This window comes from Coptis chinensis, chromosome 2 (assembly GCF_015680905.1).
Source record: "Coptis chinensis isolate HL-2020 chromosome 2, ASM1568090v1, whole genome shotgun sequence".
In the NCBI taxonomy this organism is placed as follows: Eukaryota; Viridiplantae; Streptophyta; class Magnoliopsida; order Ranunculales; family Ranunculaceae; genus Coptis; species Coptis chinensis.
In genome coordinates, this window is record NC_141457.1 from 60,115,168 (window position 1) to 60,141,094 (window position 25,927).

General features: G+C 36.2%; 1 protein-coding gene and 1 long non-coding RNA gene across 2 annotated transcripts; one reads left to right on the top strand and one right to left on the bottom strand.

The window, feature by feature from the left end:
* LOC147516904 (Carbohydrate-binding-like fold) lies at positions 1–25,757 on the top strand. The gene is made up of 27 exons (XM_086589390.1): positions 1–160; positions 226–291; positions 355–441; positions 542–598; positions 711–775; positions 864–1,033; positions 1,700–1,761; positions 1,851–1,934; positions 4,135–4,291; positions 5,743–5,858; positions 11,647–11,775; positions 13,261–13,332; positions 13,514–13,609; positions 13,696–13,773; positions 16,274–16,402; positions 17,058–17,234; positions 17,619–17,822; positions 17,963–18,076; positions 18,186–18,430; positions 20,344–20,389; positions 20,486–20,734; positions 21,204–21,434; positions 21,725–21,816; positions 22,376–22,604; positions 24,556–24,912; positions 25,301–25,374; positions 25,476–25,757. The coding sequence occupies exons 1-27, from the start codon at positions 56–58 to the stop codon at positions 25,573–25,575; spliced, it is 3,591 nt and encodes a 1,196-aa protein (XP_086445516.1). The 5' UTR covers positions 1–55; the 3' UTR covers positions 25,576–25,757.
* LOC147516905 (uncharacterized) lies at positions 7,171–7,707 on the bottom strand. Its single transcript, XR_015211255.1, has 3 exons — positions 7,624–7,707; positions 7,434–7,504; positions 7,171–7,279 (listed from the first exon to the last, which is right to left on the bottom strand). It is a non-coding gene; the product is annotated as an uncharacterized LOC147516905 (long non-coding RNA).
* Positions 25,758–25,927: the final 170 nt, after the last annotated feature.

The following is a 25,927-nucleotide window of genomic DNA, read 5'->3' on the forward strand; positions in this document are numbered from 1 at the left end:
TGACCAGTCAACTATTTATTTATTAGTTGATCTCTCACTTTTCACTAAAACAAAAATGGGGACGTTGATACATATTTTACTTTACTTAACAATTCTAATTTCCACTTCCTCCTTTTCAGCTTCCGCTGATTCAATTCAAGGCTGTGGCGGATTCGTCGAGGTAAAACTTTTATCCTAGTAACTCATTTCATTTTCATTAACTAATTATTACGTCATTATTGTCAGGCAAGTTCGTCATTAATCAAGGCGAGGAAATCTTCTGATGCCAAATTGGATTATTCTCATATCACGGTAAAAAAAATTGTTTATTTATTTTTATTAAATGTGTGGGAATAATAATAATAATAATAATAGGTTGAGCTTCGGACAGTGGATGGATTGGTCAAGGATAGTACTCAATGTGCTCCAAATGGTTACTACTTTATCCCAGTTTACGACAAGGTATTATCTTTATTATTTACTCTTACTAGTACTAGTACTAATGTTAATGTTGGTGATATTCTAGTATTTACTATTTAGTTTTTTTACCTTTCTGCTGCAGGGTTCGTTTGTGATCAAAGTAAAAGGCCCAGAAGGATGGTCATGGGACCCTGACAAGGTGTGCTTCATGATCATGAATTTTTGCTTCCAAGTAAATAATGTTTCTTGTTTATGCGTCCTGCTGCATTTCCTTGATTATGCTTTTGTTGTTATGTCTACTCTTATTCCAGGTTCCTGTTGTTATTGACCATAATGGTTGCAATGTGAATGAAGATATTAATTTTCGATTCACAGGGTTTGTTTTCTCGTCTTTGATTTAGATTTTAGTGGAGAATTCAATGATTGCAGTCTGTTGTAGCTTTTTATGGTTTCCTATGTTGTAGGTTTACTGTATCTGGTAGAGTTGTGGGAGCAGTTGGTGGAGAGAGCTGTTCTGTGAAAGATGGAGGGCCTCCCGGTGTAAAAGTTGAGCTTTTATCAACTACAAATGATATCGTTTCTTCTGCAGTAACGAACTCTGGGGGAAGTTATTTGTTCACAAACATAATTCCAGGTTAGAGTGCAACTGTTCATTTCCATACTATGCACTATTTGCTCTTGATAGTTAATAGAGGGAAATGTAGTTCGGATACACTATGCTATATTTTTCATATCTGGAGAATTCAATACAAAAGGACTAAAGAAGTTTTTAATGGAAGGAATTTTGAACTTCCAAATGATAGGCCCATGAATGTTAGGAACACATTTGGGGATATTAGGAGATGCCATCCAGGATAAATTAGAGTTTTTAAAAAAAACTTGACTGGAAAAGAATGCCTTTATTGCTGGGATACCATACTCACTGATCATATCTCTGCATAGTAGTTGTGAGCGCTTCAAGCCTGTAATTAGGTATGTTAATTTATACTTCTATTCAGATAGGACCATGCAATCTGAAATCGGTTTTCCTTTGACCTTGAATACTCCAAACAATATACATTGAGGCCAAAACCCCTTTATCTACCCCGTCCTCTGCATAGTAGATCCTATCACCAACCAGGCTTTTCACTGGAAGCACATCAAGAATGGCTCTTCAAACCCCACAACCATATGCGATGGGAACCGGGCAACTCTCCCATCCAAAGTGTATCTCACCCAAAGGAGAATCATTCTACACGTTTGCTTGATTGTTAATTCAGGAATATGTTATTGTCCTAATCTTGACTATTTCTCTTTGCAGGAAGCTATAATTTACGTGCTTCACATTCAAATTTAGAAGTTGAATCTAGAGGTTCCTCGGAGGTTGGATGCTTGTCATTTTTAGCCAATATGTATTGTACATTTTTTGAGAGTTGCATTTCTGTAATTCATATTACAAAAAATTGCCGCAGGTGGAAGTTGGATTCGGAAATACCAAAGTTGATGACATCTTCTTTGTTCCTGGGTATGATATACAAGGGTTTGTTGTTGCTCAGGTATTATTTTTACAATGTTCGTAAAAAATCACTTTGATGTCCTTGCTCTACTTTCTATACCAATATCTGTCTTTATGGATCTATCAATGAACAAATCCTGATGTTGGTGACGAACCAAGGCCAAATATTTCGATGTCGGGCGATATATCAAACCCCCAAAAACTGATATATATCGGATATATCGATATATCGGTGGATATATATCTTTTTATTGAATGGTCAAAATTTTGTTTTGTATGTTGATATATAGGAAAATATTGGAAATAACGCATATATATACCGATATATTAAAAAAATCAATCACAGATTGGTCAAAGTCAACGAGCTATATCGGATATTGTGTATATATCGGTTGATATATTGGATACAAAATGTGTCAATATATCCATCCGATATGTCACAATATATCCATATCGGGTACCTCAAATACCGATTTATATTGGCGATATATTGGAAATATCGGCGATATTTTTTTCCTTGGGTGACATTACGTTTATCCAAAGAAGCGTTAGACACACCCTTACGAGATATATTACGAAGAAAAGATCTTGACGGTGTTGTTGTGGGAAGCAGTTTCTTCTTTCTGAAAGGTCTCGTTTAGTAAAAAAAGAATTTAAAGTATCCATTACGATTGAAATGCTTATTCTCATTTCCTGTTTTTACTCCTAGGATTGAATATTATCTTTCTGCATGGACTAAAAACTCTTCTGCATCCAACTCAAAACCAACTGGTGATGAGTGGAGAGGTCCATGAACTTTTTATACTATATTGCAAGGCTTCAAACATCCAATGTGGGACAATTCTAAACATCTCAACAAAACACATAGGTACATTTTTGCATTGCATGTAGTAGTAGGGGGTGTTTTGGATTTATCTCTTAAAAAAAAATATTGTTGCTGAATTGTCTTTTTTGTACAAACATTTTACTTGATTGATGTTTTCTTGGCTTTTATTTATCAAGGAAATAACCACTTGGGAGTCCTAAGGAGCCTTTTTTTTTCTTGATTTGACAACTGTAATTGAATACCTAACTTGTTTTCTTGGTGGAGAACTGGAGATTGAGTGCCCTTTCTAATGAGATTTCTAGAAATAAGGTGTTGAATGGAATCAGAAAAACTAAGCCCCTGATTTGATGCATTGCTGTTTTTTGACTGGAGATCGAGTGAAGTTAGAACTAAGATTTCTCGAGTTAGGTTTTATACTGGAATTCATGAAGAAAGCCGAAAGTTAAGGAAGATGAGAATATTTCCTTTACCGTTGCAGGTATTTGGTTGTTATGATCCCGTGGAACTAGGAGTTGTTTAGCTCCCAGTAGAATGTGTTTTTTTTTCAGAGAAATTGCTCTGGGAAAATTCAACCAAACCTGTTAAGCTATAAAAGTATCTTTAAAATAATTTTTTGAATAGGCAATTTTCTTAAAAAGAACCTTGTTTGAAAATTGTGTTCTAATCACTTCTTCATATTTAACGAATATCATGTCTATATTCTGAGCGATTGTAGAATACCACTTTTCTATTTCTGCTGTTGGGGGGGTCGGGGTGGGGGGTGGGTGGTTTCACATTCCTAGCTCCTGAGGGGGACCATTCCACTCGGGTGAATGCAATACCCTTCCAATCCTGCTGCCATGTATGACCGGAATAGTTCCCTGTGGGCTAACGAAGAAAATCCCTCAAACTCGGGACCACGAAAAACCTCCTTCCTAGCTGAGAGTGGGAATTTAACTTCCAAGGCCTGAAAAACTTTGCTGTCAGGTGTTCTCATTGGAAAATATCATTAGCAATGCAGTAGTCACTAAATTCACCCATCTTGGAAAAAGCTATTACTATTTTTTGACCAGTAAAACTCATTTCATTTCATTAATACCGTAAGTGTTAAGATAATTTACAGAAAGGTGTCTCGTAGGAAGGTGCTGAATTGCTAATTGACCTTCCAAAAGTACCCTGATCCCAATTAAACCCTCATTGAATTACACGAGTATCCACGTTACACATAAAGTCATGGTAAGTCACTCCCTTAAAACAAGGATTAGAACAATTGTAAATCTCCTCCTTGATCCCCTCTACCACCTTGTGGAAAGATGAAAAATAATAACTGCCCAAATACCCTTTGAGAAAGCACAGTTAACGAGAGTAGGATCCACACTTTCTTCTTCTGCTTTGCATAATGAAAATCTAATGAAAATACTTTGTCTTTGGACAGGGGAATCCAATATTGGGAGTCAATGTGTATTTGTATTCGGATGACATCTTAGAGGTGAATTGCCCCCGAGATCCTGGTAACGCCCCCAGGCCAAATGCTCTCTGTCATGCAATCTCAGATGCAGATGGAAAATTCACATTTAATTCTATACCTTGTGGTAAGTAAGTGGTAGATTCTCATAAATTTTTTTGATCGGTAAATAGATATATTATTGATATAAAATTAAGAAACATAGAAACAGTAGGATGAGATATCCTTACAATGGAAATCTAAAAGAAAAAAAACAAAGTACATAAGAAACAAGCACAACAATCTGAAGTCAAAATATCTTCCCATCTACACACGAAGTGCTCAAAAGGAATATTACTAGTTTCCTCGTGAACTTTGGCCTAGATTCTCATAATTTCAGTGATCTTTTCTTTTTTGCATTTTCTTTGGTCTTATTTTGTCATCTTTATTTGTGCACTGATCACATTTCTCTTCATGCAATTCATTCAGTTATATATTACTTAGCTTTGCTTTTTGCCTAGCTGGCCCAGTTTGCATTCCTCAAATATTCTTAAGCTGTTCAATCAGATTTTTTTTAGATTAAAGGCTCATTAGGCCAAGCTCTCTTGTACAAGCAATATCTATCTAGCTAGAAAATTGCTTTACTTGATTATCTGCTTATCATTAGCTCCACCATGACCTTTTCAAGTATTTTTTTCTGTTTGCAGCTCACATTAATGCTCTGTGTATTTGTCTTTCTTCACTTAAGTAACTTTGGTGTAAAGTATGCAGTGGTACTGTGAAATATCCGGACTATTTAGTGAGGTTACCAAGTTTATCTGCATGCATACCTTTTTGGGTTTTCTTTATGCATCCAGACAAGAAATGAGATTAAGAGAGTGAAGGAGTAAGCCAAACTGGTGAGAATAGGGTGGTATTTTAGGGTGGTATTGTACTATTGTTTGATTCACTGATTCTCCCCCTTCCGTTTATTCGCGGACTAATGAATTACTTAACTACAGTGGGCGAGTGAAGGTGAGAGTCCTAAAAAGTGTATGAGGAAGACGACAATGAATAATGGATAATGGTGATGGGAGTAGATATATAATATGTAAGTTTCGTGCATTGCTTTGACGAAATAATGCAAAAACACAATCATTTAGGAGATCCCAATTTCCAAGTAATTGAAAGAGACACTATTTAGCAGCTGTTCTATGTAAGCATCTTTGTCCTAGTTCCTGCCACATAAGCCAAGAAACAAGTATAATTCTATATGTAAGACTCTTCACACTTACTCACTTTTGCATAAGAATTTTCACTTTGTTCTAATGCTCTATATTATTATATTCATCTAAACGATAATGGTAGGTAAGAAGCCAAATCTCTACACATTTCTTTCCTAGTGGTTCAAAATTCATTGTTACCATAATCTGTGGATACTATATTGATATTAGTTTGGTTCTTTTTTTTTGGATAAATAAAAAAGACTTCATAGAGAAGATTAGTTTCGGTCTAAGTATTTTTGATGAAATTTCGGGTTGGAATTTTATTGGAGTGTTAATTATCCCTGGAAAAAGTCTCATATTTGAAGTGAACACTTGTTACTTGACATGCTAACAGGATCTTATCAGCTTTTGCCTTACTACAAGGGCGAGAACAAAGTTTTTGATGTATCGCCTCCTTCAGTATCTGTTTCTGTTGAGCATCATCACGTTACAGTCCCTCAAAAATTTCAGGTATGATTGATTATTTTTTTGGTCGATAAAACAAGCTTGTATTAGAATATTAGTGTGAGAGGTACACACTACTCTATAGTACTTTATTCAAAGCTGCACTATAGCTTCCCAATCAGTTACAATTGAATCAAAACTCACATTCCTAACAGTAGGAAGATGAGATACCCAACCCTAAAAGGATATATTTGCAATTACAAAAAATTCAATATAAACTGCAAAACATGTTCAAATATCCTTTGATTTCTTTCAAGCCAAATGGTCCACGTAATAGCATGAGCAATGGTTTTACTCAGCAACTTCCTCATAGGGGATAAACCCACCAATGGCTTCTCAACCCAAGAGAAGTATCGAGCGGACAGTGGAGAGAGGAGAGAAAGAATTCACACTTTCTTAGCCACGTTGCAATCCAAAACTATGTGATGAAGTATGAAGTGCTTTTTCATACGTGTCTTTATATATCAGGGTGTTGGATCAGTCGTACTTAATTTATTATAGTTGCTGGAACAGCTTAGTAAGTCTTTGCATAAGGACTGAAGTCAATCTTGTAGACTCGCTTCAGTTAAAGAAAATACTGGTAAAAAATAACTTCACCTGACTTGGGTGAATCAGTTTTTCGCAGTCTATCACAGTTCTTATTCCACCAGAAGCCCTTCAAGAACATAATTAGTGTCTATGACTACTTCTCTGTGCTGAAATTACAAATTTAAAAAAGCTGTCAGATTGGATGTATATTCAATCCATAATCAAAGGATTTCAAAGGCTTACCTCAAACTATGTCCCTAATACTTGAACTATTCAGCTAAGGCATGTCAACTTGAGTTCATTTGCTCCCCAATTATGGCACCTGAATTTATTGAATGTGATTGTCATGGAATATTTGCAATTTGTTAGTCCTATGAATGTAAGACTAGGGCTGGGCAGACGGATAGTTTCGGATTCGGATATGCCTACATCCGAATCCGTATCCGACGGATGTATAAAATAATATCCGAATCCGATATCCGATCCGATCACTAAACATGGGCTTTCATGATTTTGTTATGGGCTTTCATCATTTCATGGACCTTATCACCTGGTACAGTCCAAATCATGTTCTAATGAACATCAAACTGTCTAAATTAACTGAGGCAGTACCTCATTCATCAAAATCAACCTGTTAAACAAACCACCTGTCAAAAGTGTCTAAATTAACATTAACATAGCAGTTCATCAGTTCATACTTCATTCACAAAATCAACCTGTTAAACAAACTTCAACAGTTCAACTTCTTAATTAAGAAAATACTTCTAACTTAAGAAAATACATTCATAACCTATTACAAACTAGAGATCATCTCTATTACATAAACATAGAAATCTGGCCCTTGCCCATACAACACTTTTCGCATCCAAAACGGTTCCAATCAATTAACACATTAACACCTGCATAGAGGTAAAATCACAACCAACTCATTTAGAAATTATATTTGAAAATAAATAATTAAATGCTTCACGAAAACATAAAGAAACATATGTATCACTAATTACTTAAAAAGGTAGACAAGATATAAATTAACCTTACTAGTCTTATTCTTACCTTGTTTCATAGTGTCGAGACTAAAAGTTGTTCTATCACAAGTCAAGCATCCAAGCCAACAACAATCGGTACTAATGTATAAATGAATTAAGATATAAAGAAAGTTAGATATGATGTAATTCTTGATTATATATATATATATATATATATATATATATATTCTTAAATAAAGTTCAAGAGAAGGAATTACCATTAAGTTTAGGCAACCAATCCTTCAAACATACCAACGCCTCCACAGAATCAACACCCAATGATGAACGAGAGTCGGTAATTATTCTACCACCGAACTAAATGCGATTCAAAGCAACACTTTCGACCAGAACCGCTAGAATGTCACGTGCCATCCTTGCTAATACAGAAAACTTCGGACCATTGTTTTTCCACCAAACCAATATGTCACAACCTTTTCCATTAGCATCAAATGGGAATAAATCTTCTTCTAGATACTTCTCCAACTCTGTTTTCGGAACTTTTGAACTTTCCGAACGTTGTTTCATTAAATTTTGGAAACCTTCATCCGTCTTAGAACTCCCTTGGTCACCAGAAGATGAATTCAACAGACTAGAAGATGATCCGACATCAACCATAGAAGAATCGGACATAAATCATAGTAAAAACATACTCAATAAACAAAGAATTTTTCACATCCTTCTTCTTGTTTAGACTCCTTACCATAAATCATAGTAAAAACATACTCAATAAACTCCATTTTATAGCAAGGATCAAGAATAACACCAAAACTCATCAATAAATTACATTTGCTCCAATATTTATCAAAATTTTCTTTCATAGCTTTTGCCATATCACGGATATAATAAAAATCAGAGTCTAACCGCTCAAGAATATCATGATGAATATCACAAACAAATTTAAAATACAAATTTGCAGTTGGGTATTGGACGCCAGAGAAATAAAGTGTAGCATCATTGAAAACTTTCAAACACTCACAAATTTTAGTTCCCATTTCCCACTCTTCAAGAGAAGGTAAATGCTTATAGTCGGAAGCTAACTCTGCCAAGCGCTCAAAGGCTCTACGCACTCGGATGGCACTACAGAGCATGTCATAAGTAGAGTTCCATCTTGTAGGAACATCCATAGAAACCCCTTTCCCAGTTAACCTTGTTTGAGTTAATGCATCCAAAAACTTTTCATGCCTACTCTGAGAATTCTTGCCATACTTAGCACTCTCTCGAATCTTAACAATAAAAGGAGCAATCACATCCAATCCATCTTGCACAATAAGATTTAAAATATGGGCACTACATCTTATATGAAACAAACTACTATCAAGACATAAAACCCCTTTCCTCTTAAGCCAATTCTTGAGCTCCACTACCATAGTATTATTGTTAAAAGCATTATCAACGGTTATGGCAAATAACTTTCTATCAACATTCCATGCCAATGCTTGAGCCTTGATAACCTCACTAAGAACAACACCACTATGTGGCGTAGGGATAATAAGATAAGCGATGATTTTTTTTCGCAACACCCACTCATCATCGATATAATGACAAGTAACACAACAATAGCCAATATTTTGATAGTCAGGGGTCCACATATCAGTTGTAAAACTAATTTTTGATGGCAACTTATCAAAAAAATCTTGTAACTCAGTTCTTGACTCATTGTAAAGTTGCATGACATCCTCTCGAACAGTGGTTCTTGAGACCCATTTGAACATAGGACAAATACCATTTATGAAAACTCTAAAGTATTCATGTTCAGCCATAAGAAAAGGGTAATCATGCTTAGCAACCATGCGTGCAAAGTCAAGTCTACTTGTACGTGGGTCATATTTCCAACTTGCTAATTTTGGAGCTTCATTTGTGCTAAATGAATTACACAAAAGCTTTTGACCCGAAGTAGAAAGTTTCTTTATCTTGCAAGCATTCAAATGATTTCTCAAATGCATAGTACCCAACTTACTACTAGGATCAAAACTCTTTTTGCAATGTTTACAATAAGCTTTAGAGGTTCCATCTCCTAATTTTTTAATTTCATACTCTAGCCACACTTTTGAATGTTTACCTGTCAATGGATCAGCAGGAGCTGTTTCTTCATCCGACGATATACTAGCAGCAGCAGTATCGGCATCAATAGGCGTAGTCTCGTCGATAGGCGTATGGCTCACACTACCACTAGGTGAAGGAGCTGATGCAGCACTGCATGGGGTTGGGGTAGCCATTTCCACCTACATAATACAATAAATAGAGTCAATATTAAAGACACAGACTGACAGACAACACCTCTAGAAACATCTTGAGAAAAAATTGTTCACTGTACATATTACAGCAGTATCGGTATGACTGGTCTTGTTATCTTCATCTATAAGTATGCAGACGACCAGACACAACTTTTCTAATATTCTATGCAGTATCAAATTAAGTTTCCCTCATTCCTTCATTTCCCTCTCCAACGTCCAAGTAAACCAACCATACTACACAAACCACTTTTTCGTTTTTCCATTACTGAAAACAACGACAACAACAACTTGTCAAACTTCATAAACTACAAAGCTAATAAAACAGAACAGCTGTTAAGTTTTAAACTTTTCTTCATTTCAGCTTATTATCTCTTTCTTGAAGCAAAGGAAAACCAAAGTTCATTTCTCTGTGCACAGTTTTGGATCAACAAACTAGCGACTTAGTTAGAGACGTGTTTTGGATCAACAAACTACTAGATCTTCACATTCAGTTAGAGATGAAGGATTAAACGACTGGATTGAGCATTCTTTTGTCCAAGTTTTCATTTACTTGAGTGTATTCGAACTTTCGAAGTGTGGGTGATTAAAGACACAAACGAATGTTGTTTTAAAAAGAAAGAAGATTGGAGAAGATTTGAGAATTTGACATACCTTTGTGTGGTGGTGGTGCTTTGAGGAAGAAGAAGAGGAGTGGTGGTGCCTGTTGGTGCGTTGAGACTTTGAGATTTGAGAAGAGGAGCGGTGGTTGCGGCGTTGAGATTAGGTTTGAGAAAAAAAAAACCCTAAACTAAATTAAATTTGTATTTATATTTTATAGTTTTATTATAATAATATATTTATATTAATTAAATCGGATTCGGATATTATCCGAAGGATAGTACCAGCATCCGTATCCGTATCCGAAATATGTTCGGATGTGAAAATTTATCCGAATCCGAATCCAAATCCAATATCCGAAAATTTCGGATAATATCCTATTTTTCGAATACGAATACGAATCGGATTCGGATATTCGGCTATCCATCTGCACCCCTATGTAAGACAACCCAAGTCAAATTAAGTTCACTTGTCAACCAACAGAGGCTCTTCAATTCGAGTGATGTTGTGAAACATATGTAATTGGGCAGGACCTGGGTGTTCTTGACCTGAAATATTATTTTCATGTCAATCGGGTGTGGTTGTCACAATAAAAGACAAATCCACATTTATGAAATGTTGTAAAATTGACAACAAATGCTCTATCGACTAGTGTTTCTAACCACCTCACACATCTAAAATGACATGTCACCTTGAGCACAGTGGCTCTTAAGTTGAGATAATGTAATTTTAGAGGAATGTATGTTGTTTGCCACAAACCCTATTTTGGTGGTTGGATCTTGAAGGTCTGTTTATGGCTAGTTGAGGGCACTGATAGAAGACATACACACACAAACTTGTGAGGGAGGACGCTGGACAGCCAAGGGAATGATTATTTAGAAATTTAGATGGTTCAAGTTTGTTAATTGTTTTAAAGATTTGAGTTGTAAGAATGTCTATGTACAAGCGCTATCTTGAAAATGCACGAACTAGTATAATCTCAGTAAGACAAAGACGCAAGACTTTCTGCAAAAGTAAAATTGAAAAAAACAATCACTTAATGAGTTTAGAACATCTTAGGCATAAAACTAGCTTTTGGAACATAATTAAATACTGTAATCAGCATTGTAGCCTCGATATCTATATTATCGTTTGAGAATTTTTTTGTGTTATTGTACAAAATATATAATTTTTTACTTTTATTAATTGTACATAATATCCTGACGTGGAACCAGTGTAGCTTTGTTAAATTCTATGTACAACTCCTAGCGTTTGGTATTTCGACTTTGTATTCGACTAATGTTTCTTGTTTCTTTTGAGAGACCATTTCTTCGTTTGACATGGGCTAGGCTTTTTCCAATAATCTGTTAGTAAGCTTAAATTTGTAAAGTGTATTTGTACTGACATCACTCTTCCTTCATGATATGCCAGGTCACTGGATTTTCTGTTGGTGGCCGTGTAGTTGATGAAAGTGGAGTGGGGGTGGAAGGCGTTAAGATTTTAGTAGATGGTCATGAACGGTTTATCACTGATAAACAAGGATATTACAAACTTGATCAGGTAGAGTTGTCCCTCACTCCCAAAGGATGTCCAAAAGTTGGGTTTTGGTCTGTCTTAGCACCTGTTTTTTCTTGTTCATCTCTTTTTTGTGAGGAACCTTCCCTTTCCACTTATTTTTATTTTTTATTTTTTCTGCCTGTGTTGGTGTGGGGCTATTACAAATTTTAGAGTGGGGCAACACTCCAACAGAAAAAGCCACTTCTAAAGGAACTTTGCAAACCAAATCTTAGACTCGGGGAAAGTAAGTATACGAAAAGCTAGTTAAGGACTTAAGGGTAGGGCGCCAAATATGAATTACAAAAAGAAAGAGCAGGAAAAGAATTTTGATATCCTTGCTTGCACTTGACACATGCCTGTACACGTTCTTCCTAGCTGGGAACAGCTCACAAAGCTTAGTTAAAAAGGGTTGCTAGATCATCAGGATCCTATTCTTTCAGATTCTTACAATAGTTGGCATTACATATAAATTGTGATTTTTTTTTTTTTTTTTTATTGATCGGTAAAGTATAATTTTATTAATACAACTAAAGATAACATAAGGATGAGATATCCTCCATTACATAGTACATACGCATAGAAAAAGAAAAGAAAAGAAAAAGAAAAAAACATAAAGTATGTGGCATGTCCCTTAGTATCGTGTCTCAATATGCACAAATGCCTTAAAAGGTTCTCTCGTGTCTCAATATGCACCTTTGACCAGAAACATAAAAGAGCTTTGATGGCCATCACAACTTTCTCCATAAGTGTTGTTGCTCCCTCAAAGTGTCTCTGATTCCTCTCTAACCAAATGCCCCACAGGATCACAAAAGGCAACATGCTCCACAGTCGTCTTCCCTTCTTAGGTCTCAAGTCCCATGAGGCTAATAACATCGTCACCGAATCCGGACAAACCCAAGAAACCCTTGACTCTAGAATAAAATGACACCAAACCCGCCATGAAAAAGGACAAAGCAGAAGAATATGATTCACAGGCTCCCCATCCTTTAAACACAACGGACAAAAGTTGACAATGACTTATTTGACATGTCTTTTTCTGAGATTGTCTATAGTCTTGAAGTTGCTGGTAGGACGACCATTCAATTTGGATATGGGTCATGGAAATCACGAAGTTGTGTTTTGAAAATACGTATTTTGATTTTGAGAAGAGGTTCGCATCAGATAAGCATTGCATATTGTAGCTGAAGGTCATCAATTTCTATGTATTTCACTTTTTGATATTGCCTGATATTCTCATATCCAAGATCGAGTTTCTTACACCAGTATTCTTATTCAAAATGTCTGTGATTGTGGTCTGCAAACTTGGATAAAATGACATGGTGTTTATCATGATGCTTATGAAAATATATAAGCATGACGGTGTCCATTATAAAATGACATTTGATTGAAAATTAGACATGTTTTAAATGTCAGTTCAAGTTATAATCAAAGACAATTGATTAAAAATTAGTTTTTTAGATAATTTATTTTTATGTTGTTTATTTCCAGGTTACATCCAAGCGTTATACCATAGTAGCTGAGAAGGACCATTACAAATTCAGTATTTTGGCGAATCTTTTGGTATTATGCTTAAAGCTTCTAATATGCTCCTCTTTTAATAGAACTGTTGCATTTTGTAAGAATTTGTATAGTTTGTTAACATGTGTGCCCCTATCACCTGACATGACGTTCGTATGTTTAATTCCGAGTTTTACACATGTATACAGAATATAAATATATTGGCTAAAACTTCAATTGATAGGTTCTGCCCAACATGGCTTCCATTCCAGATATCAAAGCAATCTACTATGACATCTGTGGGGTAGTTAGGATGATCAGTGGTGGATACAAGGCAAAGGTATTCTTTCACTTCTTATTCAATAATTTAGAGATTAGAGCTGCTTTACTATCATCCTTGTGAACTTGATTGTCATGGCGTTTCAGGTAATGCTGACACATGGACCTGAGAGCGTAAGGCCTAAAGTGAAACTTACTGATGAGAGTGGTATCTTCTGCTTTGAGGTACAGTTTCCAATGCCGGCATTTGTTGGGGGTGTTTGTTATTGTGACTTTTCCTTTGTCACCATCCTGTTAGTAATTTTTTCTTTCCCTCGATTGGTCTATTATGATGTGCAAATAAAAATGCAAAGATGAGAGGGAGTACGTAAGATCCCATTACTCCCTTAGCAAGGTGTTTGTGGGAGCATAATGATTCAAACCAACTATACAGTCTTCACATGAAGTTTACATGAATATGCTATGCCACTCACGAACAAAATCTCGTAATTGCATCCACCTACACGAGCTGAACTTTTACCGGCGCAGTCAAACAATACCTTTTTTTCCATCGAGAATTATCCTATGGGTATCCCTTTGTTCTTGCTCGAATAGACGAATACCCTTCTATAGTTTTCCTTCCATAAGACCAGTAGAATTGCTCATAGAACGTGTTTCACTTACCACTTAGCTTTGTAGGAAGTGGAGAAATTGTGATTTCTCTTCCCAACGCGCCTGATGCTATGGTGGACCCATGGCTTGTTATAGGGTACAAAATAAGTAGGTGCCTAGGTGGTACACATCCTCCCCTGAGTTCTTACAAAGCAGACAAAGACTAGTTATATCCATCCCTCTTCTATTCAAATTATTAACGGTTTGCATGCTCATTATAAAGAAAATTTCTATGGGATTCTTTCTTTTTCTTTTCTTCCTGTTTTGTTGTTTTGTTATTTTCACTGTTCTTAGTCTCTTGTTTCTGTAGGTGGGATTCACTAGGAATTTCCTTTTGCTTTGTGGTTTGTTCTTTTGGTTTTTGTTGGGATCTCTTTTGTGCGTTTATGTGGGTTCTTGGTCCTTTGACCCGAAAAAATCAGCGTCTTGCTAACTTTGGAGGTGTTGATGTACTATCATATAATATCAATCTATTAAAAAGGAAAACTTCATATTCAGCTGTTAAAAAATGTAAATGGGAAGGAAAACTGCGACACCTCTATAGATGAATAAGTTATTACTTATTAATAACAACAATATACAGTGGCCTACTCGTTAAGCCTTGGGGGGATGGGACAAAGGTCTTGGGTTCATTTTCCACGTCACAGGGGAAAAGGAGATATAAAGTGTTAGGCAATAAAGTTTTAGCTATATGCATAACCATCCCATGTAGCCACCTTGACTCAAAAAGTGGACTTAACACAAGGATTAAAGACTTACTTTTGGTGAATATCTTCTCCCCATCACGGAATTCATTTGAGTATGTATAACTTTATCAAAAGAGTGTCGCAAAACTGAAAAAAATGTGGACCATTAGATAAATCCTTAAACTTGAACACATCTTTTGACATGGTTAGATATAATAAAACGAGCTGATTTTTGGTGGATATGATCTCCACGATGGGGAGAACATATCCACCAAAAAATGAGCTCTTAGTTCCTTGTGTATGCCCACTTTTGGGTCAGGGTGGTTATGTATCCTGCTCCTATATATACAAACAAAGACCATTTGGTTAGTAATGAAATCTCTCAAAACAAACTACTTCAAACACTGTTCTGCCATAACCTTGGACACAGAGACCGGCTTTGTGCACTTTATTACTTAATATGGCTTATATGCAGTGTTGTCATGTACATTTCTGTTAGTATTAGATTCAACGTGTATCTCCAATTCGATAATCGAAAGAGGTATATGGATTTAAAAACACATTTATATGGCATTGTTAATTATGTTTTCGGATATCAAACTAGAGTTGCTTATGCAGTTAATGTTTGTGCAGTATAGGGATTACAGTTACACACTTGCATTGACCCAAACCAAACAAAGAGATTACATTATCATAGGTCTAGATGCGTGCGGGCTGCTGGGTACGTCAGTACTCTGAAGTGGGACAAACACTCTTGGGACAAAAGATGGGGCATTTCCAGAAGTGTTGCGGAACCTAGTGTGTCGAAATATCCACTTTTTGTGCTTTGAAAAGAATGTAAAATGCTGACACTGCATTCAAACTATAGACTGCATATCGATTTCAGGGGTCGAAGTTTCACAGATTTATCACACTTTGTACTATGGTTTGGCGAACAGGCAAATGCTGTCCTCTGGAGATTGATATAATCACTGATTCACTGAAGTTTCAAATATCTGTAAATAGAAGTATTTGAGAGAACTTTATGGAATTGCACCAAAGGCTTAGAACTGGATAGGATTGGCTCAATCTGCATGTCAAGTAATATTTGGTTACTTATGATTCATCACAATTTGACATGTTTGGGTTGTCTAGATATAAGAGTGTTTTATTTATTGGAAATTTTATGACAGAAATAATTTATCATCCAAAGCATATCTGGATAAAAGTATAAGACTACTAAAACAAGTGATAATAATGCGAATTGATAATATAAACATTAATGTTTTCTTGGCATGTTTTCATCCATTTGCTGTTATCCATGGACTTATTTATCAATTTATGTAATTTGGAAGTTGCTAATTCTAGGATTAAGAGCTGTTGCTTCTTTTCTCTAATATTTGGATTAGGTTCCACCTGGTGAATACCGCGTCTCCGCCTATTCTGCTAAACCAGAAAGTGCTCCTGGACTTCTTTTTATGCCACCCCACATTGATCTCAAGGTTAACAGCCCATTGCTGAATGTGGAATTTTCTCAGGTACTTCTTCTCTACAAGTCAGATTTTCTTCTTTTGGTAGATAAAAGATTTATTATTGGTGTAACCAAAAAAAGTTACATCAACACTAAGTACGTTACGCAGCAACTAACGCCTTGGAACCATCTAAACACCCACCAGCCAGATTTTCTAAAGCTCCTTATTATTATATCTTTTCTCTTTGCACGTTCAATGCCCTATTATTATATCTTTTCTTTTTGCGCGTTTAATGTCCTCTGTATCATTCCTTTCACTTTTCCCTCTCTCTCTCTCTTGGATAAGGCTTTTCTGTTTATGATATCTACTTAAAATTTAACTATGCACAAGATCACTGCATGGCGCAGCTTGTGAGGCATCAATCTAAACTTTAGACCCGACCTGTGAACTTGACTTTTTGTGTAATCAATGACTTGTGGTTATGCAATTGGTATCGATGGGTTCATTTTTACGAATTAAATGATAGTATCAGAGAGGTGGCCTGATTTGGCAGTTAAACTATGTAATGGTAGCTAGTACAAAGTTTCAGAAACCTTCACACCAAAACCAACGAATTTTTTGAAATTTCCTCTGGACTTCCTTTACTCGTTTAGTAAGATTATGATTATTCCAATTGAAGGGATTATGCTGCATACTGATAAATATTTTGCTTTGAACTCAGGCGCAAGTCAACATTTTTGGATCTGTACTCTGCAAGGACAAATGCGGTCCTTCCATTTCTGTTTCACTTGTGATTCCGTCAAGTAAAAACAAAGCAGAAAGGAAGACTGTGAGCTTGACTGAAGAGAGTAGTGACTTTATGTTCCCTAAAGTCTTCCCTGGGAAATACGGACTTGAGGTAATCCTATCATAAATTTTCTTTCCTTGAGAAAAAGATGAATGAGAAAGTGTTCAAGGAAATCGAGTGATGAGATCAATGACTATGACTGGTTATACATGGATATATCCAAAACAGGAAAAACATTGTAGCCACATAGCTGGGTGATAAACTGATAACTATCACATGGTTTTAGTTGGAGGAAAAGATTAGAAGAATGGAAGCTTTAATTTCACTCCTACAATGAAATTATTTATTTTTCTTTTTCAAAAGCGTAATGCTGCACGAAACCTGAAGTGCAGGAGTGATGTCCCGCCTCTACATATTTGTATTTTCCTTATTTATTTGTTCATTTCTGTTTTTTTCTAATTTAAGTTATCTTTTGGTTTTCTAATTCCTCCTCAGGTTAAATATAAATCTTCATCAGCCATGTCTAACGAGGATAATTGGTGCTGGGAGCGGAATACTATTGATGTGGATGTCGGGACTGAGGATATAAAAGGGATCGTCTTTGTTCAGAAGGGTTACTGGGTGGATATAGTTTCAACTCACGATACAGATGCGTACATAGATCAACCTGATGCTTCAGTCATGAATTTACGTATTAAGGTGGCTTGCTCTTTCCTTGAATACTAATCTACTCGAATTTTGTTCAATATAGCTGGTGATCAAATGTATGTCATTGCTTGAATTTTTGTAGAAACAGTCGTATTGATTATTGAACACATCTTATGTTGCTTTAAATGCAGAAAGGGCCCCAGCGGATATGTTTAGGATCTCCTGGCGAACACGAGCTTCACTTTATAAATTCGTGCATTTTCTTTGGCAGTTCTGTAATAAAGTTTGATACAACAAACAATATGGTAAATCTTTGTTATCTTTATTTGTTTTGTTCCTTTATTTCTCATTTAACATTGATTTTCCAATTATTAGCTGCTTTTTCTCTATAACCTTTTTTTCTGTTTTTGACAGCCTTTATATCTTAAAGGAGAGAAGTACCTTCTTGAAGGAAAAGTTACTGTAGATGCCACCTTAAATGTAGATGAATTACCGGAGAACATCATTGTGGACACATTCTCTCCTGATGGTTCATTTATTAGTGCTAATCCTGCTAGACTCATCTCAACTGGAAGTGATATAACAAGCTCCCCTGTGTATGAGTACTCAATCTGGGCTAATCTTGGAGACAAACTCACTTTTGTTCCTCGAGATTCAAGGTACATTTGATTGGTCAGTCATCAGTGTTAATTTCTAAATATTTCGGAGTTCCAACTTGCTTTAAAAGTTATCTTTGAAAAATGTTGATACCTTGACTCCTTGAGAAATGCTAAACCTCTAAGATATCTGATAGGGTTCACTTCAGCTCCTAACTGTAAATGATTGACCTACTGTTGTCTCTCTCCACCTTAAAACCTGATAAACCCCCTTATTCAGTGGCTCTACGAATGAACCTACTCAACACTTTAATCACATTCCACACTTCTCCGAAACTCATCCTTCTTAACATGTACTCTAAGAAGGACAAATTCCCGTGGCCGTATGCTTTGGAGATATCCACCACGGAACCCCTGGCTCACTAGATCTGATCCTATCATAATTGGCTTCAATAGTGATGGGAAACCCATCTAGATATCATCTTTGAAAGTAGCCCTTGTTCCTGAGATTTGAACGCATCAACAACCCTCTTTAACCTCAAATAAGGTGCTTTGGAGATCATTTTATACTACATTACTACCCACAAGTCTATTCCTGATCTTTCTTGGCATTAATTTTATGTTGGTGTTTTTTTTTTGCCTCATGGTGATCCAAAGAGAAATTTAAGTAAATTCATCAGTTTAAGAGTTGTAGGGCATGCTGAATGATCAAAGGACAATGGCATGCTGAATGATCATCTTCTGAGGGTGCGGCATGAAAATCATAAAGAAGACAATATGGGTGCAATTGTGAAAAGAATATACAATTGCCGAAACACGGATGATTTGCGTGATTGGATCAAATACATGGTCATGCCATTAGCAGGCAAATTGGGGATATCATCTGGTTTGGGAATAACGGGCCTTGAAAAACTCTTTGGGGAAATACATGAAAATAATAGCGAGGAGTGCCGGAGTGGGAAAACGATGGGGCTGGGTTTAGACAATTATCAGTCTAACATGGAGGTGGAACATGAAGATGATCATGTAGACTAATAGTATGTTTTCGCTAGCCTAGCGATAGGGATGACAATTGGGATTTCATATCAACATTCGGAATGTAGTTCGTTGTTTGGGGGGCGGGGGGGGGGGGGGGGGTGTTTAATTAAGGAGTCCTTTATAATGGGTGTTTAGGACTTGGGATGTGTGTGGTCCTCCAGTGTGAAGTTGGTGTATCATGTAAGTGAGTTTCTCTCTCACTGTAAGTGGTTTGTAGGGCATTGCTAGAAAGTAACTATGCAGTGTAAAGCAAAGTAAGAGGAAAAGGAAATATACAAAGAACTGGAGTAAATAGAGAAAGGAAGGAATGTCATAGGGGGAGTTTTTGGCCGTCTTCTCAATTTATTTTGTGCTCCTTTATCGTGATGCTGGAACCATTATTAACCATCAGTAATACAGAAAAAGATTAACTAGTTGATTTCTTACCTCCCTCCCAGGAAAGTTTTGAGTTGAATACAGAAAAATTCAGTGAACTGTTGTCTTCTAGTGTATCTCAAGACATAATTATGTAAACATATTGTTCTGACACACTCTCAGAAGGAAAAAAAAATCAAAATCCCTCAGTTTTTCTTGCACCGAATATTTATGGCATAATATATTTTGGTGGGTGCCTCTCTGACAATGCTTTGTTTTTCTTTATAATAGAAATGCTCACTTAAAATGAGTAATTGAATAGGGGCGTACCTGTTTGTTGTTTTTTGCCACATGTCTTGTTTAAGTTGATGGTTTTTCTGCAAGTATGGACCTTAATATGAGTTGTTAGATCCATTGAACTCTTAGTTATCTTCTTGGCACATATCTATCTATTTCTTGCTGTGTAGAGATTCTTAGAAGTATCACATAGCAATTCTTATTATGAATTTGGGAGATGTCCTTATCTCTGCACTTTCTATGTACTTGCGCTCTTTATATGTTACTGATGTTATCACTTGTTGCAGAAATGGTGAAGTAAAGAAAATTTTGTTTTATCCTAGACAACGCCATGTAAGTACTACAATGTACATAATTTGTTTAGTTATATCCTGACGTGTCTGTCAGAGTTAAGTTTGTCCTTAGTATTTACTACCTTTTCTTTTCTAGGTTTCAGTTACAACTGATGGTTGTCAAGCAAAGATTCTGCCCTTTTCTGGTCGACCGGGATTGTATATCAAGGGTTCAGTTTCTCCACCGATTTCTGGTGTTGATATAAGAGTTGTAGCTGCAGATAATAGTGGCAATGCTCCTCTGCAGAAAGGTGAATTAGTGCTGGAAACGACAACTGGACCAGATGGTTTCTTTATTGGTGGGCCTCTATATGATGATGCTGATTACGATATTGAGGCTTTAAAGGTTTGAAATCTAAATGATTTGATTTCCTTGATAATATATTACTGGGCTGTTTGCAAATCTTTTTTCAAACCTTGCGAACCTTTTGTATTGCATTGACAACCCATCTGTTTCGGATACCTCATATTTAAATTGGACACGCAGTATCTAAGCTGAGTCCTAGTAGTGTTGATGACTTGATGTAGTATGGGGACTTGGAAGTATGCATCTGTTCATCTCTTGCCTTGATTTTATCTATGATGTTGACAGTTGACATACTATTTTCGGATAGCAGTATTTGTGCACTTGTAGGTGACTAGGTGCTGTGTGCTGTAAATTAGCTAGTTTCAGTTTTTGCCTTTCACTTTCCATTTTATATTGTTTAAAGTGATACTGATGCATTTTGTCTTTCAATGAGGTGATGTTAAATAGTTATTGTGGTGGGCCTCTAGATAAAGAATGCTGTTCTAATTTTGTGCTTAATTTTTTGCAGCTTGGTTATCATTTAAAACGAATTGGATCAAATTCCTTTTCTTGTCAGAAGCTTAGTCAAATTGCCATACGTATATACCCTGGAGAGGAATCTTCAGAGTTATTTCCTTCTGTTCTACTGTCACTAAGTGGTGAAGATGGTTACAGAAATAATTCAGTTAGTGGTGTTGGTGGATTCTTCCTCTTCGATAGTTTGTTTCCTGGAAGTTTCTATCTTCGTCCATTGCTAAAGGTGCGTACTAGAAAATGAACTTTGTACTCAATACATTGTGTGCTTGGTGCTATTAAGTGGTAAAATAATTACCATTTACTCGGTAATTTATGTTGGTCAGTGCGTGTCAAATAATTGCCATGCCCTGTCGGTTAAGGGAATTTTATTTTCTTTTGGATGATGTGGACAAAGTTATTACGCCTTATATTTTTTAGGAAAGGGTTCCATAAGCTACTTTGTAAAAGCTAAGCGCCTAAGCAAATGATATTATACCAAACTCTGCTAAGTTTTATTTTTATATTATGATGTAGGAATATTCATTCTCACCTTCAGCACAGGCGATAGAACTTGGCTCTGGTGAGTCGAAAGAGGTCGTTTTCCAGGCTACTCGTGTTGCTTACAGGTTTGTTGCTGTATAGCTTCTCTCTAGTTCAATAATATCTATATGTAGAGTGGTGTTCAAGTAAAAAACTTAGATCTGATGTCTAAAAATTTAATGCTTTGCATTTAATGTCGTCTTGTTAATAGGAGATAAAATGCAAGGCTAAAGAGAAGGGTTATAGCAATGTCACCGTTTTCATTATAATTTATTTTTTTAGGGTAATGGCTATATGACATATCTATTATATAAAAATGATCAAATATGGAGACGTTTTAAAGATTGCATGGGTTGAAAACTAAAGTGGTATTGGTAATAAACAAACTGGTCTATGATTTGCGCCTAATTGTTTTTAAATTGTCTTCACATATTGGTCAATGTGAATTTTGGCTCCAAACTGCAATAAGTCAGGAAAGGTTGTTAGTGATCGTTGTGACTTCTGGCTCAATGCTGCAATAAATCACCATAGTATTAGTAGTTCATATGCGTATTTCACTTCTTGTTTCCTTTTTAAGGACAATGAAAACTATTTTAACTACAATCCTCAAAAGTAAACTCCTTATATGGTGTGAATTTTTTCCAGTGCTATGGGTACTATTTCACTACTCTCTGGCCAGCCAAAGGAAGGTGTTTTTGTGGAAGCCCGATCAGAATCAAAAGGTTATTATGAGGAAACACGAACTGATTCCTCTGGGAGTTATCGGCTGAGGGGACTTATACCTGACACAACCTATTTAGTCAAGGTAGTGGCAAAAGAAGAATGGGGAAGCACAGAAGTTGAGCGCGCGTCTCCAGAATTTGTTACCGTTAGGGTGAGCTTTCCAACCGTGATTTATTTCTTTGTTTTTAATCAGTGATAGTATTTCTTCCGCTCCAGGAAAGCATGTTACTCCATGACATCTATCCTTTTTTATTGAATGATTAAGCACGGACAAGGACTATGACACGAACATAGATTCTCTGACATGGACATACATTGAAATTTTAAGATGTGTATACAGCAAAGACACAGCAACTAAGTAGTTTCACTAATCGTCTAACACTTGTGCTTTTAACATTATTTAAATCAAGTCATATCATAATGATTCAAGATTCATAACCACATAAATTAAATGGTAACTCTTTTAATCATATCCACATTCTTTCAGCCCCACACCAATATACCAAGTACGTCCAAAAATTAAAAATGAAAATAAATACAAAAACAAAACCACCTTTGTAAATGAAAAGAGAGACAGAACAAACCTAGACTTGATATCAACTGAACTGATTCAAAACAGATCATTACTTGTAAAAAATTAAGGAATGTTAGAAGGCATGGATTAGCCTAATTGCGAAACTATAACCATAAATACCAATTCAAATCACAAATTGAAAATCAAAACTTTAAAGAGTGAAAGATGTAGAAAAAATAAACCAAAATAAGAGGTTGACTTTAGAGGAGCTGTTACTGCTGCTAGTAGATATGATAAAGTAGAGACAAGAGAGGGTTTTGAGAGATGAGGACACAAGGTCTTTGTTTTATTTTTTTGGATTGTTGGAACCTTTATTCCATGTTCCCTTCTTGCCCGCTCATGGTGGGTACTGGTCACAAGACCTTGGGCGCAACCTCCCAATGCTTGACCAGTAGGCCACTGAATTTGTTTGTTAAGGTGGAGTATAGGCCTTTCAAGAGCTCGAGTTTCTTTCCTGACCCTTCTTATATTTGGGTCCTGGGCTTGGGCCATATCCTCTTCCAAATCTGCATCCAAGTTGCGACCATATCCATTAATCACGTGTGATGTGCATTTGCTTCTTCCGTCCGTCATCGAAGCTATGTTCGCAATAGACTCAGATATGGTGGATTTTTAGCCATGTTAGTGTTATATAGGTTGAATGCTATCCTTTGTTGTGACCACCAGGATTTAGAAGAATCAACCTCCATATATAACGTTGTATGAGAGAGGGTCAGTCAAGATCCTGAGATTGGATGGCTCAGTTAAAGATTGTTTTCTGCCACAACTATGCACCGAGATTTTCATTACGACTAGAGGAAGTACAATTAGATAATTTTCTTTGATTTATTTTTGAAAAACTGACAAAAAGATAATAATCTCTGATAGAGCTTGTAATTAGGGCTTGAGACAATAGCTAGATGGTTGACGTAGTACATTGCAACCATGGCGTTATGGGTCGAAGTCTAGGTTACCATGCCAAAAACTAAAAGGGAGAATTCTTTCTTTATATATACTAGCGGAAACGCATGGCGTGGCTACAGTACTCCTGGGGTTACAGATATATAATTTAAAAACTGCGTGGACACATACACGAGTGATGCTAGTATGCTACTAATAAACTATTTGGTTTTCCTATCCAAAACGTTATCAATTTTATTTTTGCATTTTTTTCTTCTGACCAAACTGATCCGATTTATTGAGAAGGTATTTCACTAGGGCATTCTTCTCTATTTGGGGGTAGTAATAAAATAAATATTAATTAAGAAAACAAGGAAGATTCCCAATCAAACAAAAAAAAAAATTGGTTTTGATAATTTTAAATGAATGCATTAATAAAGTATGTCCAGCATTTCAAAATTGAATACATGTTGTACTCATTGTATGTGTTTCACCTTCTGGTGGTTGTATTTTGTAAAATTCACGTGCTTGTTACCATTTTTTGTGGTTTGCGTGTTTCTTCTAATGGTAGATTACTACAAATAGCTGTCATCAGAGTATTTGTAGTTGCTGTGCTAATCTGTTTCTTTATTGCTCGTCTATATTACAGGTTGGGGCTGAGGATATTGCTGGGCTCGATTTTGTGGTGTTTGAGCTGCCAGAGATGACTATCTTGAGTGGTCATGTGGAAGGTAAAGGTATTAAGGAATTACAATCTCACCTCTTCATAGAAGTCAAGTCAGCAAGTGATCCATTCAAGGTTGAATCAGTCTTGCCCTTGCCACTTTCCCACTTCTTCCAGATACGGGATTTGCCAAAGGGTAAACACCTTGTGCAGCTACGATACAATCTGCCATCAAGCACTCACAAATTTCATTCTGAGATAATTGAGGTCGACTTGGAAAAGAACTCCCAAGTTCATGTTGGCCCGCTCAGCTTCAAACTTGAAGAAAATCCTCACAAACAGGTATGCTCCAGTGCTCCACTAGTCTGCTTAGCAATACAACATGGCCCAAAACTTGATTTCTACCAAAATATTAGACCCGTGAATACGATACTGCTGCTATGTTGGAATGTCAGACCAGTATTTCCAGGTCAAGGCAAAGCTTGGAAAAAAGGGTGGCGAATTTCAGTGTGTATATAATGTTAGAATATTGATACCTGTTACCTGATTTCCTAATATATATATCGGGGAATTTTCCAATATATTGGGCAGTTTATTTGGGCACCAGTATAGAACAAGAGTTAAAAAAGTATACAACGCTCATCTACCAAAATGTCATTTTCAGAAGCTATCTTAGTCTTTGATGAAAGTGACCATCTCCTTCTTTTAATTCTATTTCTGTGTTGTGCAGGACTTGACACCTGCGCCAGTCTTTCCACTATTTGTTGGAGTGTCGGTTATTGCTCTATTTATCAGTATGCCGAGGTGACTGCACTTGAGAAAAGATAACTAATAGATCCTTGATGTTCCACTCCGCATCGAAGATGGGTAAAGGCTAAATTGTTTATTGTTTGCTCCTTGTACAGGTTGAAAGATTTATACCAATCAACAGTTGCCTCGTCAGGTTCTACATCAACTTTGAAAAAAGAAATGCGAAGACCCATCATGAGGAAGAAAACTTACTGAAGAATTTTGTTGTCGGCAATGTAATTCTTGAGTATTTTATCCGGGTTGTCTTGTATCCCTTCTTTATTCCTAGGCTCAAGTTTTGATTGATTTACGAGTAGTAGGCTAAACTTTCCTCAGAGGGACGTGTATGAGAGAATTTTTACAATTCAATGCTAACATAATCTTTTGTCTGTATAAAACTAGGGATTTGTAAAACCAGACAACACCAATATTGTTTCGAAGTCCAAAATTCGGAAAGTTTCAAGCCTTCTTTTAAATAAAAGAAATCGATGAACCTAGTGTTTTGCTAGATTTGGACTAAAACCTGACTTTTAAATCAGAATGCGTCATCACCATGTGAAATTATGCA